The 20,270-nt window shown below is 48.9% G+C and overlaps 5 protein-coding genes across 5 annotated transcripts; 3 read left to right on the top strand and 2 right to left on the bottom strand.

Moving 5' to 3' along the window:
• Positions 1-415: 415 nt before the first annotated feature.
• Positions 416-5,041, top strand: N7447_006898 (E3 ubiquitin-protein ligase SSM4; the record flags this gene model as incomplete). Its single annotated transcript, XM_057231160.1, has 2 exons — positions 416-3,419; positions 3,480-5,041. The coding sequence occupies 2 exons, from the start codon at positions 416-418 to the stop codon at positions 5,039-5,041; spliced, it is 4,566 nt and encodes a 1,521-aa protein (XP_057086250.1).
• A 484-nt stretch (positions 5,042-5,525) lies between these two features.
• Positions 5,526-9,541, top strand: N7447_006899 (uncharacterized protein; the record flags this gene model as incomplete). The annotated part of the gene is made up of 2 exons (XM_057231161.1): positions 5,526-8,859; positions 9,054-9,541. 2 exons carry the CDS (start codon positions 5,526-5,528, stop codon positions 9,539-9,541), a joined length of 3,822 nt encoding a protein of 1,273 aa, XP_057086251.1.
• A 2,022-nt stretch (positions 9,542-11,563) lies between these two features.
• N7447_006900 (uncharacterized protein) lies at positions 11,564-12,348 on the bottom strand (the record flags this gene model as incomplete). Its single annotated transcript, XM_057231162.1, is given in 2 exon segments — positions 11,564-11,848; positions 11,866-12,348. 2 exon segments carry the CDS (start codon positions 12,346-12,348, stop codon positions 11,564-11,566), a joined length of 768 nt encoding a protein of 255 aa, XP_057086252.1.
• Positions 12,349-14,405: 2,057 nt separating this feature from the next.
• On the bottom strand, positions 14,406-16,283 carry N7447_006901 (F-box protein; the record flags this gene model as incomplete). The annotated part of the gene is made up of 2 exons (XM_057231163.1): positions 14,406-14,750; positions 14,820-16,283. The coding sequence occupies 2 exons, from the start codon at positions 16,281-16,283 to the stop codon at positions 14,406-14,408; spliced, it is 1,809 nt and encodes a 602-aa protein (XP_057086253.1).
• Positions 16,284-18,212: 1,929 nt separating this feature from the next.
• N7447_006902 (GMC family oxidoreductase) lies at positions 18,213-20,253 on the top strand (the record flags this gene model as incomplete). The annotated part of the gene is made up of 4 exons (XM_057231164.1): positions 18,213-18,610; positions 18,692-19,269; positions 19,316-19,984; positions 20,036-20,253. The coding sequence occupies 4 exons, from the start codon at positions 18,213-18,215 to the stop codon at positions 20,251-20,253; spliced, it is 1,863 nt and encodes a 620-aa protein (XP_057086254.1).
• Positions 20,254-20,270: the final 17 nt, after the last annotated feature.

Consider the following 20,270-nt stretch of genomic DNA (forward strand, 5'->3'; position numbering starts at 1 on the left):
GGGACAAGGGATCTGATCGCATATGACACAATAATCAAGGATTTGTTTTCTAAATCAGTGAGGTCATCGGTGGCTACCCGTACTGCAGATACCACAATACCCCGCTATCACCGCATTAATCAGCAGGTAATACCGTATTTAATGTACTGCCAGCACACACCGCTGAGACAGCGAATTGGATGGCTGAGCACCTGGGCTGAATTACTTTGTTACAAGCACCAATGATCTACAGATTACGCTGAGGTACGATACTCCTAAAAGCAGTGTAAATTTTGTCACTAAATCTTCCTCTAGCTCATCTCGGATCCACCAACACAACCCTTCCGCATGTTCATATCTTTTACCATTCCTGCTCGACTAGGAACATGGTGAACATCTAATCAACCACCGTCAACTCGGCGAGATTCACGAAAATATGGAGCCCGCGGTCTACCAATTCCGCGATAATGCGGATCACACCGCGTTCCCCGATCTAATGAACGATCCGGCTTATGACGAAAGGGAAAAGGGATTTGACGACCTGGATACCTGTCGGATATGTCATGGCGAGGCAACGGAAGAGGAATCGTTGTTTTACCCTTGCAAGTGCAGCGGTAGTATTAAATTCGTCCACCAAACATGTCTGGTTGAATGGTTGTCACATTCCCAGAAGAAACACTGCGAGCTCTGCAAAACGCCATTCCGATTTACAAAACTATATGACCCGAACATGCCCCAGAGCCTTCCTGTACCTCTGTTTGCGAAGCAAGCCTTGATCCAATGCTTCCAGAATTTGGTGACATGGCTGAGATTTGTTCTTGTTGCATTTGTCTGGTTGGGATGGCTGCCGTGGTCGATGCGGGCAATATGGAGGGCACTGTTTTGGCTTGCCGATGGCCGATGGTCTGCGAATGAAAACATTCGAAACCAAGCCGCAAAAACCACCCCAGATGGCCTAAGCCAACTGTTCTCCAATGGAAGTGTTTCTGTGGTAGCTGACTCGATTACTTCGACCATTTCTAATGCCGCTATCTCATCTACTACTGCTGTACCATCTACACGGTCGTCCGTTCTCAATTTCGCAGCTGGCGAGCCACTCATGCTCACACTCATCAAAAAGATGATCCCTACTCTCTTCATGTCCGCATTCACCTCTACTGTCGGACAAGACAACGCACAGAACAATGTCACGGCTAGCTCGACCAAACCTCGGTATCCATCATGGCTTTCGGATGTGAAGTTCCTGAACTCGTTGACACCGTATCCAACAATCAACAACATGATCATGGACACATTGGAGGGACAGCTCATCACCCTCCTTGTAGTCGTTGCATTTATTCTACTCTTCCTGATTCGAGAATGGGTTGTTCAACAGCAACCCATGGTAAATATCGCAGAAGGAGAGCGTGAGGCTGCTCTCCAGTTAATCGCAAATGCCAATAACCGGGTAAATGATCGATTCAATGAAGGTGGTCCTGCACAACCAGAAGCCATCCCAGCTCAACCAGAAAATGAGGTCAACGATGAACGCGCTGAAGCCCATGAGTTGGACAATGACATCCTTCCTCATTTTGCCCCTCACTCCCCAGCTCCGTCCTCGAATGGTTTCGAGTACGATCTCCCTGGATTTGAAGCGGAATTACGAGAATACAACGAGAACGACCCGGAAAACGAAACAGGCGGCCATATTCCTACGGCTCGCGCTCTGGCTTTCCGAGACCTAGTGGCCCGGACTCATGGTAATCATGAAGAAATGCTGCGCATTCTCCGTGAAGAGGCTCACGGGGATGATCTGGACTGGATTGTAAACGCAATCACCGGCACCACCGTAAACCTGGATCCAGCAGCAGGGCCTTCTACTCGCCCCCACGATCCCGAAGATCCAGAACTCTCAGACGGTGCCGATGTCGATTTTGAAGATGGACATGTCGATAATCATCCGCCTAATACGGACGCCGGACCTTCTACCCAGAACGCGGATCATGGTCCATCGACTAGAGACAATGACATGCCTATCATTAATGTACAGGTGGATGATCGGCCTGCACAGGGCATCGCTGAACGGGTATTTGAATGGTTCTGGGGAGACATCACACCCGTAGAGGGCAATAGACAAGAACCAGTTCACGAAGACGAGGAGCGTGTTGTTCAAGATCCAGTCCTGGAAGAGCCATTCGTGCCCTTGCCAAATCGAATGGAACAAGTTCAAGCAAATGCTGCCGCTGCCGCTGCCGCTGCAAATGCTGGGCTGGACCCTAACGATATGGATGCAATCGAAGGGGACGATTTCGAAGGGATCATGGACCTCATTGGCATGCATGGTCCCATTTTCGGCCTTTTCCAGAACGGCGTCTTCTGTGCCCTTCTGATTGCATTCACGGTAGCCATCGGTATCTGGCTCCCGTACCTGTGGGGTAAAATTGCCCTTGTGTTGTTGGCCAACCCTCTCGAACTCGTCATTGGTGTCCCTATCACCGCGGTTGAAGTCGTTGCAGATATCGCTCTTGATACTCTTATTGGTGTTGTGGGATATCTCATGTATTGGTTCACCTTTGTTTTCAAGATTGTACTGAGCCCTTTCAGTGCTCTTTTGCCGACTGGAGGATGGATTCCCCGGGACAACTCAGTTACCAGTGCATCGCTTTCCCTTATCGATGCAAGCAGTCATCGCTTGAACAAAGTGATCAAAGCGTTCCTGGTTTTCCATGAGTCCGATATTCCTATGTTCTCAGTGCTCTCGCACCAGGCACTTAAATTGCACCAGGCTCGCCTTGGTGCTGTGTTTGAATCGGTCTTTGCCACTGTTAAGTTCATCCTGCATGACTTCCCACTTCGGCTTGTGACCCTCGGTGTTCCCGGTGCCCTGTCTTTGGACCTTGACCTCTCCCATTTAAAGAACTTTCTTGGTCAAGCTCAACAACAATTCACCACATTCGCTAAATCATCGCTTTTCTCAATGCCTGGAACAAGGTTGATGAACGCAAGTGCAGCAAAAGCAGCCTCTGCCACAGTGCCGGTCGATTATGACCTGGCGGTCTGGGATTCCAAGGATCGTGTCATCGCTATCTTCATGGGCTATTTGCTTGCTTTCATGACAGGGCTTCTTTATCTACGGATTACAGGGCTGCTCTCTGGTGCCAATCGAGGACAAAGAATCGAGGGTCTGCTTGCCGAGGTCTTGATACAAGCCGGAGGAGTTATGAAGGTCATTCTCATCATCGGAATTGAGATGATTGTCTTTCCTTTGTATTGTGGCAGTCTTCTTGATCTTGCTTTGCTTCCGCTCTTCTCCAACGCTACGGTGGCCTCTCGTATCGCTTTTACTGCTGCATCCCCGCTTACCTCACTTTTCGTGCATTGGTTTGTTGGCACTTGCTACATGTTCCATTTTGCGCTATTTGTTTCCATGTGCAGAAAGATATTGAGAAGTGGTGTGCTTTGTAAGTGCTGTTATTCATTTGTCCGACCTTGATCGTCTTGCTAACTGTTTGACTCTTTAGACTTCATTCGTGACCCCGATGATCCAACCTTCCATCCAATACGTGATGTCCTCGAACGCAGCATCACTACACAGCTTCGTAAGATCGGGTTCAGTGCCCTTGTATACGGTGCGCTAGTGATCGTTTGTCTAGGAGGTGTCGTCTGGGGCTTGCACTTTGCCCTCGATGGTGTTCTCCCGATTCACTGGTCTGCCAGTGCCCCGATGCTCGAGTTTCCGGTTGATCTACTATTCTACAACTTCGTGCTGCCTGTAGTCATTCAATCATTCAAACCTTCAGAAGGGTTGCATGATTTGTATGACTGGTGGTTCCACAAGTGTGCTCATTTCTTACGTCTCAGCAACTTTTTCTTCCCCGAAAGACACCTTGAGGAGGAAGGCTACCATGTCCGGAAGACCTGGTGGGGTATTCTCTCTAGAAGCGAGGGTGACTGGGAACACCCAGTAGTTGGAGATGATCAGCAGGCTGCAGCCGAGCGCGAAAATCGTGACGTCTACTTCCTGCGCGATGGTCGATACGTGCGTGCTCCTGGCTCTGATCAGGTCCGCATCCCAAAAGGCAACCACGTTTTCCTTGAGGTCACCGAGGACAATGAACGTGTTGATGGGAAGCCTGATCCCGCCGATGGGCTACATGGCCGATCTAGCAACATGTTCACCAAAGTCTACATCCCTCCCTCTTTCCGAACTCGGATTGCTGCCTTTATTCTTCTAATCTGGCTGTTTGCTGCCACCACCGGGGTAGGCATCACCATTATTCCCTTGATCATTGGTCGGAAGATCATCGGCTCCTACTCCTCCACTCTGGCTCCGGTGAACGACGTCTACGCCTTTTCAAGTGGTCTTTGTGTGGTCGGTGCGCTTGCCTATTTGGCGTACTACTCTAGTACCGCACTTGAATTCCTGCAAGAGCATTTAGGCACATACCTTCGCTCTCCCCGCCAAGCAGCCCAGACCAGTCTGGGCCTCGTGATACATGCTGCTCGGCTTCTCTACGTTGTCCTAGTTGCCATTATCATTCTACCGTCACTCTTCGCGCTACTCACTGAACTATACATTCTCATTCCAGCGCACACCCTCTTTGGTGATGGAGAGTCGCATGTTGTTCATGTCGTTCAGGACTGGGCGCTCGGGGTGTTGTATGTCCAGTTGTCTATCAAGTTGACCTCCTGGCACCCACACTCCTGGGTGGCCGCTGCGGTCAAGAGTGTCTTCCAAGATGGTTGGCTGAAACCCAATGCGAGCCTTGCCACTCGTGCCCTTGTTCTTCCAATCACTATCTTCACAGCAGCTGCAGTAACTTTGCCCTTGTCATTTGGGTTTATTGTGCGCTGGACAATTTTCTACTCCCACGTCGGAGTGCAGCCTAATATTTACCGTTATGCTTATCCCATCACACTGTCAGCCGTGCTCTCTGTATGGATGGTGCATCTACTGTTGAGACGAGTGGCAGCCTGGCGCACCAATATCCGCGACGAAGTCTATCTCATTGGAGAGAGACTGCATAATTTCAGTGAGAAACGAGCACGGGATGTCGGTGTGTCGCGTGTGATGACAGGGTGACGGATCGGACGATAATTTTGGCCTTAATAGCCTGGTCTCTCCGACTCTCTTAACTTTTAGCTCTATTGTATGTACAAATTAACTCGAATGAATAGAATCCAAAGTATTACTACCTTCCTGTCGTTGAATGCCTGAGGCGATACATTTATATCTGCAATTGGTATTCGTAATACCGTAATCTAAACATTCATTACCTGCTGCCTGCCCCGTGACCCCACTATTGGTCACTCTTGTGATCGCTCATTGGTTAGGCAACAGGATTCCCTCGATGCGCCGTTCTGGGGGTTTATCGGCCTTCATCGCCACCCAAGGCACCCATTGAACCTGCTCTGCAAGTCTCTATCGATTCCTTGTCTCCTATCCGATGGATTCTTTACATTTTGGCGACTCTCACTATGTGCTCTTGAACGTTTCCACTGCAGTGCCCTGTCTCTAATGCTCGATACTGTATCTGTTCTTATCGATCCCCTCCGCAATCGCCAAGATGTCAGTCCTCCGTCATGGAGGAGGCGGCTTCCTCCAGCGGCGCCTCACGAAATTATATACCGATACGAAAACCTCTTGCGAGAGTGTTACGACTGCTTCAAAGGCCCTCGACGACCCCGAGCTCGTCGCTCTCCACGGGAGTTTCCAGAAACAGAGAGATCGGTTGCTGGCATGGGGTCTAGATTGGAGCGACGCAAGCGCTGCGCAGCCTAACGACATCGATGAATCGTTGACTGCTGCAGGCTTCAGCGACGTCGTTGAGAGCGTCATGTCATCAATCCAAGAACTACTCAACGATGCCGAGCAAGTCCAGCATTTGGATGCGCCCATGCTTCCTTCCAAGGAACGGAAAGTCGATATACCATCGAAGGATACCCTTGCTAGTAGACCTATTAAGACGCAATGGACAGAGGAAGACATAACTCGCTCCAACACAATTTTGAATGAACTCACCGGCTGTATTGATACTCTCTATGACCTCTCGCGCTCCCGGCGGACAATGGCTTCCAGCATGTCATCCAGCAGGAACAGCGCGCGCCGCCCACGACCTAATCCTATCTCACCTTACGATTCATCCCCCGGCTCTTTCTCTGAATCCAAAGAGAAGGTACAAAGCCCGAAGCAAATGTTCGATTCATTCACCTACTCGCCCACGACCACGCACCGTGACGTCCTCAATCCTTTCCTGTCATTGAACCATCTGCTCATTGATCGCTCAGCTCTGCAACTATACGGAGCGTCCCACGATAATAGCCCCCCGCCATATGAACCTGTTGCGGCATCTTCCAACTCGCGTGCCATTGGACGCCTGAAATCATCGGCATCGCATCTTCTTACCTCCACAAAAGAGTCCCATGTCTCTGTGCTTGTCGAGTTTATACCCCTATTGGCGGAGTCAAAGATGGACAATAAGAGTACTCGATTGGAAAAACTCCAGCAGTCTCTTGATCAGTTGCTACAGAACGCCAGGATCTCTCACTTGGGGTTGATGCGATTTTTGGGCTACTGCATTGATAACTCGAATTCTCGCTATGCATTTCTTTATCAGATGCCGGTCGACTACTTCCCATTCCTGCAGAACCCGAGTGACTTGCTGAAGGAGTTGAAGCCCAAGCCATTGGTCGCTCTTCTTCCTTCGGCAGAGGAGTATCGGGAGAATCGAGTTCCCAATCTTGACACTCGCTTCCGATTGGCTTACGATCTCTTAATGTCCGCTCTCCACTTAAGAAGTCAGAATGCCGTTCATGGAAACATCAACAGCAGTAACGTTATCTTCTTCCCGGGTCGAAGTGATGCGGGTGATGATGAGAGTGGTCTTGGACCTGATCTTCGTCGTCCTTATCTCACTTCTCCAGCACGGTTCTCTGGGGATGGGCCAACCCCTGAGCCGCTGTCTTCGGCAATGTATCGCCACCCCGATGACAAGAGGTGCGTTGAAGATGACGGCGCATGGGCTTATGACCTTTACTCGCTCGGCCTCATATTATTAGAGATAGGCTTGTGGGCACCAGTTGGACGACTTTGGAAGATGAAATATGACCGCTCATGGTTCAAGCATCGAGTGGAAGATCTCTATGTCAAGAAACTTGGCCCAAAATGCGGTGGTGCTTATCTTCAAGCCGTTCAGTTGTGCCTTGATGCTCCTAACTTCCATTTATCGACACAACCGATGACCGACCTTGGTCTTCGTGTTCCACAGATTTACCACTACCCAGTGCTTGACTTGTCAGATCCTGATGGCACTTTCTCTTTCTCGATGAATTTCATGTACACAATCTGCAAGATTCTGTGGTCATGTTGCCGGATTGATATCTTCTCGGCACCCTCGGCAGAAGAATTGGATGACTGCCTTCCACTTGCCCTTGTCCCTACCCCCGAGCCAGTCACCATCCAGGACAAAGTCAACGCATACAAATCATCAAAGCTTGAGATGTCTAATTATGACAAGAAGCTTCCTACCATTCCTGCCGATCGATGGGGTGTGGTGAATGAAGACAAGCACTTTGAAAAGCCACAAAAGAAACGTACCGTCAAGAGACTTCCGAACTTGGAAATACCGGACGAGCACCTGCAAGAGTGGAATTTCCATATAATGCCCCGAGTGAGTCGTCTTCTTCAGAAGATTTTGAAGGAGTCTTCTGAGTCGTGTGGAGTAAACCTCATCATGACTGGGGAATCGTCTGAAAGTGCCAAAACGACGATCTGTGTTACTTGCGCCAGTGTGAAGAAAGTTCGAATGGCCTTGAAGAAGCACTTTGCTCTTGGTCGGGATGACTGGGATTTGATTGTCCTCCGTGGCGATATCGAACGGTCCAAGGTTCCTCGGAACAGGCGCCGGAGGCCGGCCAAGGCTCGTCCCAATGTCTCGAATGATACACCCTTTCGCCAGCGAGAGCTCAATCCATGTCACCAACAGCGACCTCTGTGCGGAGCATCTATCGGTGCCTTTCAGAATGAAGAGCACCTACCGCCCGTCTCATATGGTGGTGCCGTCTTTGTCGATGGCTTGCCGTATGGTCTGACAGTCCATCATATGCTGGAAGCCCCTAGCGAAGATGAAGGCCAGGATAGTAGCCCCGGAGACTCCAATCAAGATGTCCCCTCCCGGTCGTCGGCGGGGAATTGGCCCCGTGATACATCGAATATCCCACATCCTGGATTCATGTACGACTACCAAGAAGATGACTCGTCTGACATTAACTTCGATTTCGAAATTTCCGATCTGGAGGACGGAGACGATCCATCACAAGGCCTTGAGTCTGGATATGATGAATTCTGGCTTTCAGATGATGATTCATCAGATGATGACTCCGTCGGTCCAGACGACGATGATGGTGACACCGCTTCCATCGGCGATACTGCTGGTATCGAACCAGGTGAAGAACCTCGGCTGCTTGTCACCCAACCAGCCATTGACGACGTACACGAAGACTTTTTTCCATCTGCAGAAGATCGCGATGACGAGCACCTAGCCTCACACTCCCTAGGTTACGTCCACGCATCATCTGGAGTACGACGTTGGACCCGAAAGGGTCTGAAACATGAGATTGACTGGGCTCTCATCAAAGTCGATGAAGCCCGCATGGACCCTCGCAACATCATTCTCGATACTACCAGATCCAGTATTGCTCGTCCGGGGCGCCCTATCCCCCCGCAACCCATATTCCTGAACCAGGTAGCCCGGATGGAGGAGCTAGGTGGTTTGCAAGTTCATTGCTGTGGCCGCACAAGTGGACTGCAAACAGGACAGATATCCAAGGCTATGACATTGGTCAAACTTCATGGACGTCATTCATTCTCAACCAGCTTTTGCGTCAATGGTAACTTTGGAGGTAAGAGGTGCACTTCAGCGAATCCATGTTTATGTCTATACGATCCTTAATTAGATACCCTTTTTGTTTTTTTTTATGCACGCCCATCATTTGTCACCCTTTTTAGCTGGTAAACATACAGCACCATTGGATCCTAAGACGTCAGCTCGTATCGAGTAAACATTTCATGAAGCTAATCTCTCCTTATTCGACAGCCCCTGGTGACTCCGGCGCATGGGTCTTCGACCGTCCCACCGGCCGTGTATGTGGCCATGTTCTTGCCTGGTCCGCAAAAAGCAACACTACCTACATATCCCCTATGGAGGTTACCTTCGATGACATCGCCCGCACCCTCGGGGCCTCCACCGTCTCCCTTCCAGGCGACCCGAACCGCTCCATGGGTTACGTCGACCCCACATCCCCACAGGCTGCTCAATACCGCTACCAGGCACAGCGGCTTCCAGAGGACTTTGGCCGTTTGGCCTTTGGTGCTGGAGGTTCCCCTGGTCCGCCTGTACCACCCCACCCCCATCATTATCCTCACCCTCAAGGCCACCATCCGCGTTACGGACGTCCTTTACCTCCGCCCCCACCCCCTCCTGGCTCCCGAGAAGTCCACGGGCCTGTGTATAGCGGTCCCGTCCCTCCGATCCCACCGTCCCTTCTGGCTGGGCCCCGCAATATTGAGCGACAACTCGCGTGATTCTTGAAATATTTAGAATACGCGCTGTTTTGAGATCCATGTTATACTGTTTGGGTTATATTGGTTTTGTTTTATGATGATGTTTTATGTATGGACGTTGCGGATACCCATGATGGAACAGTTTCTGGTGCTCTTTTCATTTAGGTGCTATAATAATTATATCAAGTGAACTATTTAAAAACCAATATCCATGAATGGGAATTACATGTACTCAAATTGAGGTAGATATGACGGAGCTCGAGAGAACACAATCGTCTCGAGGCTAGCGTTAATCTTGTCCGTCGGCATCGTAGTATCAACCCTTAGGCATTCTCTCCAAGGGGATGAAATGATACCTCGCATATCTCTGCCGGGCCATATAATTAAGCTGCCAAATCTACTGCGGCTTTTCTCTCTAGATATTTACTCAGTGTCTCTCTTACTGAGTAAATTCATCCAACCCTTGTGTAATCTCGAGGCCCCGTTGAACAATCCAGATAACCTTGAATCTTGCATCCAGTGGGCTGAGAGTTGACATAAAACCACCTAGAAAATAAGAAATGGTGAGACAGTAGCCCAATAATGTGACATGAGCTTGGATTGGGGGATTCGAGATCTCATCTTTGTACAATACTAATTTGCCGAACTATGGCATGGGTATATAGTCATACTATATTCCGTACAAGAATCACTACTTGCTCTTCCTTCCACAAAACGTAGACAGTTCAAAATGCCTTCAATAAGACCAAAGCAGAACGCAACAACGCGAACCCAGATCAACGAACTAAGAAGGTAAGTCCAACCCTATTATACCAAATTCTACCTCTCCAAAATTTGAGACTATGATTCAATAGTCACTTAACTAGAGTCTCTTGTGCTGATAGCTCATTCGCAACAGGAGCAGCACACCTACATTATTTGCAGTGAGCCCCACGACGATTCACAAGTATTTGTCTCTTCTGGTACTAGGGCTCATTTTACTAGCACCCGATGTCCTAGGAGCAAGGGTAGTTTACACAGCAGGGCACAGGGAAGAGCTTGGGAGCCATCCATAGTCTACCAGACGCCTCGGAGAAATACCAGATGAACATGTTGAGCCACTTCTAGAACACAATTGGACAATGGTCGAGTGGAAGATACATAGCCGATAGGAGCAGAGACATTATTATCAACGTGTTCTCACGCGAACGCGTGAGAACACTTAGTCAAGCGCGTCAAGAAGTATAGGACATGATTCACCTGGTTTGCTCGCACTTGAGAGAATGTCGCGCGACTTCACCCGGATCTGAGTGAATTGTTGATGAATATGTGCGTTTTCACCAGTTCGATACAGCTAGTTAGCTATTTCCAATTAGCTGACGACGGTTTTTGGACTCCAGAGCCTGCTCGGCAGGGTGTCAGTTTTGTTGAGAGAAAGAAATGCAGTAGTACCGGATATAGTGGCATGTTACCTTACGGGCGTTGTATGGAGGATATTAGCAAAAGTTTGTCTTTGCCGATTTATGTCGTTATTCCAAGGTTAGTTGACTTGGGGGGAAAGGCCCAGTGATGTGCAAACCTTCGAGGGAATATTTTGAAATATATACATGAGAAGGCATAAGGCTTTATAGTGAGTTTGGGAATTGTGTAGGATTACTGCCCAGGTCATTGCTATGTAGCAAACTGGTGAGCACGTGAGCTTTCGAAACCTAATTATCCATGGATGCGGCAAGGCGTGTCCAGTACTTCTACTATCCTGGTCGTAATTAACAATCCCCGCAATTATTATCGACAGGCTCTTTAAATATCAATTTACAAAAGGGAAAGCGATATGTCATACAGGATTTGATTCTTGAAATTAACTTCTTAAGCTCCATGAGCTGGTGACAATCCACTGACAGGTTGATGCTGAAGCAAATTTGGTCACCGGCAAAAGCAATGGCTACTCTTTCAATATCCCCAGAGCATTCCTTTTTGGTGAAAAAAAAGTAGATCAGACAGAGATCGATGTGCGTCGTGATCATGACCCGTATGTTGTCAGTGGTCTGGGACGTAAACGAACATTCACAGTCTAACGGAATAGACAGGCCGTATCTCAAAGGTGGTGGTGCGGGCACCGGCGGATGGACTAGGAAGTTTAGATACCATCTGGCGGGCTTCTAATACTCGCTGGTAGGAGAGCGTGTGGAGAATGTCACGGCCACTGTTTACGCTCTTCACTTCAAATTTCTTCTTGTGTCGATTCCAAGCAAGTGCTTTTTCCTTTTGCGAGTCGTCAATTTCCCAACGCGGCTGGAATTTTGTACAGTCACCATGGATATCAAAGTTCGGATGCTCACCGGCGATGATCTACATAACTGTATCACCGCAACGAAACTCAAAGACGGGTCATCCATTAACACATGCTCAGAGATAGCGAAACAGCCAGGATCAATAGGAGCAGTAAGTATTTGTCGAGGACCATTAGCCACAGCACCAGCATGCACCCCCCAACACTCCTTGGCAGAAGCTTCAAGTGAATCTTGACCAAACCATATCACCTCACGCGTTGGGTCAAACGTGCGTAAGAAGATAAGACACTGCCTGCCCTCATGAAATCGGACCTCCATGCCCTGCTTAAGAGCCCATTCAATGGCGACGCCGCGAGCTTCATGGTTCACCGAGGTGAGTGGTGTCTTCACACGGATAGGATCAAGCAATTCGTGATGAAGCTCCATCTCCACAGAAGTTTGGTGGAAGACATGCACCTGCTCGCTTTCCGGCACAGGAACAGGGCGCCAGCAACCGGCTTGGTAGGGAGACAATGCCGGTGTGTCAATTTCGGGCAAGGCGTCACGCCATATCTGCATTCATAGTTCGGAAGGAAGGCGGGAAAATGAATGGAAAGTTGGGAGTCCGGCCGTCAACACGGGCGAATCTGAGGTACTCATGACTTCAAGATGTCAGAGTTGAAGAATAGTAGACGATTGAGATTCTCCTGTAGAGTAAGTTAGTAGTGAAATAGACTTGGATCGTGGGTACACCTGATTTTGAGGCCAGTACCTAAGGCAATAGTCCTATGCTACCTTGGAGAATGACTCGACACTTACCTTTCTTTTTCAATGAGACGGCACGTTGCGTAGCTGTTGGAGACTTGCTACCAAGAACCGAGGAAGAGAAAAGTAAACAACACAGTAAAATGGAAACTGTTCAATGTGAACAAGGTTGTCGAAGGCGGTCAATGTGGCGTGGCGAGCCCGACAGTCTGCCTCCAAAACTAGATTTTGATATCTGTTTTACTTCGCGCTATTGCAAGAAGGCATGATATATCAAATCATCCATTGTATCAATGTCGAGATTTCTATTTTGACAGAGGTTATTATAGATGCAGAACTTGGAAATTAATTATCCGCAGAGGGATAATTCAATGAATATTATATACCCTTTTTCTACATTAGGGAAATAAAAGCAGTGAACCAAGTATATAGAGGCAAGATAGCAGGAAGAAATTATAATACACTATATACAGCTGTTTGTATGAGCTTTTCAATATATTCCATGAAGAACAAAGAGGAATAAAGCACTATATATTGTCAATGGATAAAAGTTGTCCCAAGATGTGGCACGCTCGTGAACCAACTGACCAACATTGCTATCCAACTTCGACGGGACTTCATAATTTGTTAGCCGTTTTTTGAGCATGGTCAGGGGGTTATTTCTAGGGGTGTTGTTTCTCAATAGTGGTGCATTAGTCGTTCGTACCCCCTCCAGCCCAAATAGGAAATGCACATGAACCAGGTGGCTTGTGACTTGAAAAATTGCCGCCATTATCCTCGGACTTGCCTTGTTGGTAAAGAGGAAGCATACAAGTGTCTGTACGCCCAAACGCATCTTCGTCCACATCACGTCCGTTTGACAACTTCTCTCTCTTCTCTCTGTTTTCATTCATACCCAAGGACTCTGTATCTCATCTTGTTGTTTACATCCGCGGTAAGGTGGAGTAAACTTTTTGCAAAGATAATATGTAAGATTATGGTGTGTTGGGGGCGATGTGCAAGGCCTCAATGGCCTATTTGAAGTTGGAGGGAGATGATTCGGTTTCTATGGGATGTCAGGGGCATTTTAAGGCCCGGAAGAGTCTTTGAGTGGAAGGCCAATTGTGCTTCACGAAAGCGTCCATGGTTCCCGTACCTGCACAAGGCCGGGGTCATGCGATTGCCCTTCATTGTGTATGCATGTTTGAGTCCTGAGATATTCAAATGAGTTGTCATTATTTAGACGCCTTTACCCTGCACCAATGAGAGTACCCAAGATATTGATTGCACTTCTACAGTCGCAGCATGTAACGTTGAAATACAGCCTTCCAAGGATGTTCTATAGACCCACGTGGCGTGACCAATGAATCAAAGTTGAATTAATCTGCTGCAGTCTGACTATCAATCAATCAAAGTTCAATTAACCTGTTGTAGTCTGACTAGTTGCGTATGGCTATGCAGGCGCTTGATCCAGCACTTGGCGTGACCCACTTAACCTTATAAAAAGGCCCAAGATATTGATCACATCAGTCTTGATATGTCTCCCCTCGTACATTGCATTGAAAAAGAATTGGTGTGAAGAGCTCATGATTCTACGTTAGGTATATGTATTACCCCATCTGGTGATCATCACTAGGGGTTTCAAATATTTTCGACTATGCTCTACCATTTGCTGCCCCGTGTATTCCACTGCCTATTGACCCCTAACAGGACCAACCGTCGGTGATATGATGGACTGCGGCAGATTAGTTGTGGAGAGTGGGTGATCGTGTCAGGGGCGACAATGCCCTTCTGAAATACAAAACCTCCACACAGTGAGGCGTCTTGATTCGGGGCTAGCCAGTATCTAGACCATCGGGCGCGGGCGCATTTGGCTGCTCGTACTCGTTTTTCTATTCCTCCTCCTCATCATCATCCTCGTTGATACTCTCCCATTCATCTTCACCATCGCTCTGTTCGAGATCTACCTCATCGCCAAGCATGCTAAGCAGCTGTAGCAACCCAGCCTGTGTGCGCCAGGCATCTCCGGGTGGCAAATTTGGATCGGAACCACCAAGGCCTCCGTTGCCCGCTGCTGAAGGCTCATCCGTATCACCGGAGTCAGAGGGGGATTCGTTAGACAGGTTAGGGGCCAGGCTGAGTACGCGGATGACTTTTGTAGCAAAGACGCGAGGAATATCTCTGCCTTGCGGTGGAGGGACACCACCTGGAACATTGGAGTCACGCCAGCCAAGAGTCTGCGATTTCTGATGTTAGCTATTCTGCTTCCTTTTTTTCCACGTTGATAGGTCAAATAAGGAGCTCACGGTGTAAGTGGTCATAATAGCATCATCAGCCAACGCCATGTAACTTATGGGCACAGTAAGCTGCGGTTCAGAGCTTGTGAGCAACGAGTACGAAGCACGGGGAGAGTTTTCAACGTCTTGAACCCTGTTGTTGTCATCAAGGGCGACGACATAAATTCGGTCTTGAATTTCGAACATCACACGGTGATTGCGGATTGATAACCAGCCACCAAGGTCAAAGCTTGACCCATCTGATTCGCATTCCAGGATGGAGCTGTTCGCCACAAGACTAGCTTCGTCGCGAAGAGCCTTGCGGAATTCAGGGCATATAAAGACACGACCGGCGCGAGAGTAGCCCACGAAGAGATCGCCGTGCAACATTCCCGCTCCCCATTCATCCTCCCCATGCCAGACGTGACCTGGATCATCTGGTGGTGACAGTGGACCTTTGGCGATCTCAATTGGTACCAAACAGTCTTTTCGGAAAGCCCCAGGCGGAAGGGGTTGAGGTGTTGGGCCGAGTCGCGCAGCGCCTGCTAGTGCTGCCCTCGTAGAAGCAGTGGCATTAGGAGGAAGGATGTGATATTTTTCTGTGGACTTTGGTGGCTTTAACGTGCCTAAGAACGCTCCAGACTCCTTGTTGTAGGCAAAATAGCCTTTTGCTCCCATAGAATATATCACAATGTCTTCGCTTTGGTCCAGATGGCCAATTCCGCCTCCCTCAATCTTCAAGTGTGTGGTCAACTTAGGAGGTCGCTGTGTCATATCGTATACAAAGCCCTGACCCTCGTTAGAAACAACACAGAGAGTCCAGTAGGACAATTGGAACCCTCTCGTCTGGCAATCATGCGCCAAGGTAGCGATGCGTCGGAACTCCCCACGCTTCGCACCTTCATGATCCGCCTGCCAAACCTCTAGCGAATCACCTTCACTGTCGAATACGGCCATTCCATCCTGATATTCCAAGTGTGCGTGTGGGCGAACACCATCTCCGTTGGTGGCCAGCACCGAAGGAAGCTGCCAGAGGATACGGCCCGTGTCCATATCAGTGACGTTCAACCCGCCAACATGGGAAGTAGAGATAAAAAAGCGGCGCTTGAAGTCGGCACGGAATCGCCAAACAGGATCATTGCCGATTTGTAGCACCGATTCTTGGCTCACTGGATGCGGCTCGGCCCAATTCCGGGCCAGCAATGTCTGGCGCTTACACAGGTCTTTCCATGATTCCGTGCCCTCGAATAATTTGGCAAAGCTGTGGGTATCGGAGAGGAAGGAGAAATCGCGGCTACCTCCAACTGGCTGGGCGGTTTTGGCTTCGGATGCGTAAATGGCATCTTGGTGAGTGACGTCGATAAATTGGTGCCAAGCTTTAGAGGCCGCGGTCAGGGACGCTAGAGAGGAGACAGGGGTGAAGTGCAAGATTTGCAGAACAATCTCTGGGGGCAAGACAGTGAGAGGGTCCGCCATTGATGATATGGCGGCCATATTTGCAAAGATAGGTTGTTGCAGAAAGGAAATAATAGGTGGGGGATCATATTTTGTTCTCCACTGTATATACGATGACGTAGTTTCTAAATCCGTAGACACAACAAATAGCCCTGGGAAGTCGAAGTGCCTTAAATTTAAGCTTAAATTATCTATTTCTTAGTCGGATCGCCAATTCCTCCAACTAGATTCCCCAAGCCTCCGCAATGCCCGCCTTATTTCAAGATCCCTCATTCGCTCTTCCATATCCCGCACAAACTCTTGCCGGTCTCTGTACCGTTTTCCGAATTCCTTCACAAGGATCGGAATAACCTCCCACCCAACGAAAAGCAAGAGACTAGCAAATAAAGCAAACAGTTGATCTTCTTCGTTAATTGACTGGGGGGCACATGGCATGAAGAAACACGATTGTGATGCCTTGACACTCCGCGTCACATAACCGACGAATGCGTACCAGCCACTCGCACATCCAACCAAGCACATCCAATAGCCTGGACTAAAGAGCAAGAGTAAATAGAGATAAGGGATGGCTAGTGGTAACATCCCAATCCACCATCTGGAATCTTTTGTGATGTTGATCATGATGATCGATGTAATCACCACAAAGGCTGACCCGTAGAGAAAATAAATCAGCACCTTGTGCGCCATTCTTGATGCTATCATTTTACTGAACATTTCTTCCAGCAGTTTCAGCAGTCCGGGGAACATGTTGGGCACTAATGCTATGTCCATATATCCGAGCAGCCATACAGAGGATGGCAGGATATAATATGGAGTGCCAACAGCAACAACCAAGTTAATGTCATAAGCCCCGCTGTGCATTGCGTGCCAGTATAGCGCAGGCACGTCCATTGTTCTGAGCGGATCAGAGTGCATGAGTGCGAGGCAGGGCAATATCATTCCGAGTAAGAGTGTCCACAACCGATATCGTTGGGCCCTTCGGGTATCGAATAACAACATCGTAACGAGATATTGCATCAAGATATGAAAGGTTCCCCAAAAGGTGACATTAAATGCCGCCCCAATAGAACCTTTCAACCTGCCCAAATCTGCATCGTAAGTCAAAGAGTCGAGCGGAATGCTTTGGGCCATGCGAATTCCGCGAAAAAGACCAGCCGCGGCCCAGTTAGTGCCGAGCAAAAATAGCCATGTATTTGGATCAAATCTCTCTTCTGAAACTCGAAATACCCGCCACCACGATGCCATGATTGAGATGAACCATGCTGCCCAACTTCCTGGTCCATAAAACCCGCTCACATTTCCGATACCCAAGGCATCAGGTGGTTCAGATGTCACAGGTAAAATAACTGGGGGTCCAGTGTCATAGTATTCCCTGCCAGGTGAACGAGCCGCATTGGATGAGGAACTTGTCTTGTCGGCCGATATTGTAGATATCGTGGTATCGGAGGCTGGGGAGATAGCGGTGTAGGTGTGTTCAACATAAATGATTGCTGTTGGGTGTGGGCCCAGTTCTCCTCTTGTTTGGGGTACAAGTGCGCATGTTGTGGATATGGAGAGGAAGGACAACAGTACAGCCCTCCAAATCATCGGATGTATTGCAAGCAGGAGACTAAGGATTTGGGCCTGTCTTTTCAAATTCCGACTGATTTGGAGTACGATCGGCGCAGTGGTATAGGAAATGGGTTTCTCGCCTCAAGCCAGATGTCTCGTATAATCGGGCTGTGTGACGAGCATGTCAGCAGCCTTCAGCCACTAACGCTGTGGCGAGATTCCAAGAAAACAAGATGTCTCTCCAGAGAATTATCCCTCATGCGAGGTTGACAAAAGTCGAGGTTTGCTGTACCCCGCAAGTCCAAGCAAGTCCAAGCAAGTATAAGCGACCTGCATATATTCAAAAATGTCCCATTTCTTGGCAGACAAAACAGCCCAACGAGATTTTGATTTTCTCCCCATACCCCTCCATCAGTCATGGGTAACGAGACCCTTCAACGGTTCGCCGCCCTCGATCTCGACTACTTGATTATAGGCGGAGGTACCGCAGGCCTAGCTGTTGCTGCACGCCTCACCGAGGACCCCGAATTTCGCGTGGGAGTCATTGAAGCCGGCCCATCGGTCTTAAACATAGATGACAATGGCGCGATCAATGTTCCTGGTCGGTATGGCGAAACCATCGGCTCAAAATACGATTGGAAATTCAAAACTACTCCACAGCCGGGCCTAGGAGGAAGATCACTACCATGGCCACGAGGACGTATATTAGGGGGCACAAGTGCGCTTAATCTTATGGCCTGGAATCGGGGTCATCGCAAAGACTATGATGCTTGGGTGGAGCTGGGGAATGAGAAATGGGGATGGGAAGATCTACTGTACGAGCGACCGGCTTTCTAAGATTCGGGCTCTATCTTGAGTCTCACCTGCTGATCTGTGAGATACTGAATTCCTGACAGGCCTTTTTTCCGTCGCAGCGAGAATTTCCATCCACCGAGTGCCGCCCATCAGAAACATTATCAGTCTTCGTATGATCTCCAGGCTAATGGAACGAATGGCCCTCTACATACAACCCATGCCAAGCAGTATGGCCCCACACACCAATATTGGCACGAGACGCTCAATAGTCTGGGGGTTCCATCTACGCGCGATAGTCTGGCTGGTGATAATACAGGCGTCTGGAACATGCTCTGCACAATTGATCCAGATAGTCAGGAACGCAGCTATTCTGCCTCTGCATACTATCAGCCCATTGCGAAACGCCCGAATCTGCATATACTGACTGAAGCAACTGCCATGGAGATCCTGTTGGAATCCGAAGATGATGATTGGTACGCAGTAGGAGCTCGAGTACGCTGGAACGGGCTGGAAGCAAATATCAAAGCATACGAAGAGATAATCATCTGTGCCGGTAGCGTGCAATCACCACAACTTCTGGAGCTATCTGGTATTGGTGATCAGGACGTGTTGGAAGCTGCTGGAATCGAGATGAAAGTTCACAGTCCCAACGTGGGAGAGAATCTACAGGAACATATGAGTATGGAATATAAAGAGTGCTCGTTGTGATCGTGGCTGATATCTAGGAGTGACTGCCACCATTTTCGAAATATCTTCCGCGATTCCAACCCGTGATGACATTCTCAAAGACCCAATTCAGCGCGAAGCTGCGGACCGCGCCTATTACGCTTCTCAGACCGGGCCTTGGACCGTGATGCCCTGTTCAGTGGCGTACTGTCCACTTTCGAAGATCTTATCGCCTGAGGAATGTGATGAACTACACACCCAGGCCAAGGAAGTTGCGCGAAATACAGGACGTATACATGATGCTCTTCTGGCCAGTCAGTTTGAGTCCGGTCAAGCGCGTGGTCAAATCGAGTATCTCTTCGATTTAGGCAACTGGAGCCCATATTTTGTCTCCGAACCAGGAAAGAAATATGCCACAATGCTGCAAATGCTACAGTACCCTTTCTCGCGCGGGTCTATCCATATACCGCCTATGAGCGAAAACAATTACGAGAAAGCCACTATTGATGACAAGCCCGTGATTGATCCACGGTATTTCCTAGGGCCTGGGAAGATTGATAAGAAGGTCATGGCCAAGGCGCTCAGATGGGGCGATCGAATCTGTCAAACCGAGCCTTTGACCAAACTCATTCACGGTCGAGTCTTTCCTCCTCCTCCTAAGGGTGCAGACTCCGAGGAGAAGGTATATGAAGATTTCGTCTCAAATTATACTGTCACCGACTGGCATCGTATGTTCTCCCTCCAAAGTTCGTGCTGCAAATTACTAAAAATATATATAGCAGTTGGAACGTGTGCCATGGGCGAGGCAGATGGAATCAATGGTGGAGTGGTAAATGATATGTTACAGGTCCATGGTGTTCATGCTCTGCGGGTCGTAGATGCTAGCATCATGCCATTGCAGGTTGGGGCACACATCCAAGCTACCGTATATGCGATTGCCGAAAAGGCGGCAGAGATGATCATAGAGGATTATTTTGCTCGAAATGGTCCCCTATAAATCTCATGAGGCTTGCA

The sequence above is a fragment of the Penicillium robsamsonii genome, assembly GCF_028829455.1.
Source record: "Penicillium robsamsonii strain IBT 29466 chromosome Unknown utg000003l_segment0_segment0, whole genome shotgun sequence".
Classification (NCBI taxonomy): Eukaryota; Fungi; Ascomycota; class Eurotiomycetes; order Eurotiales; family Aspergillaceae; genus Penicillium; species Penicillium robsamsonii.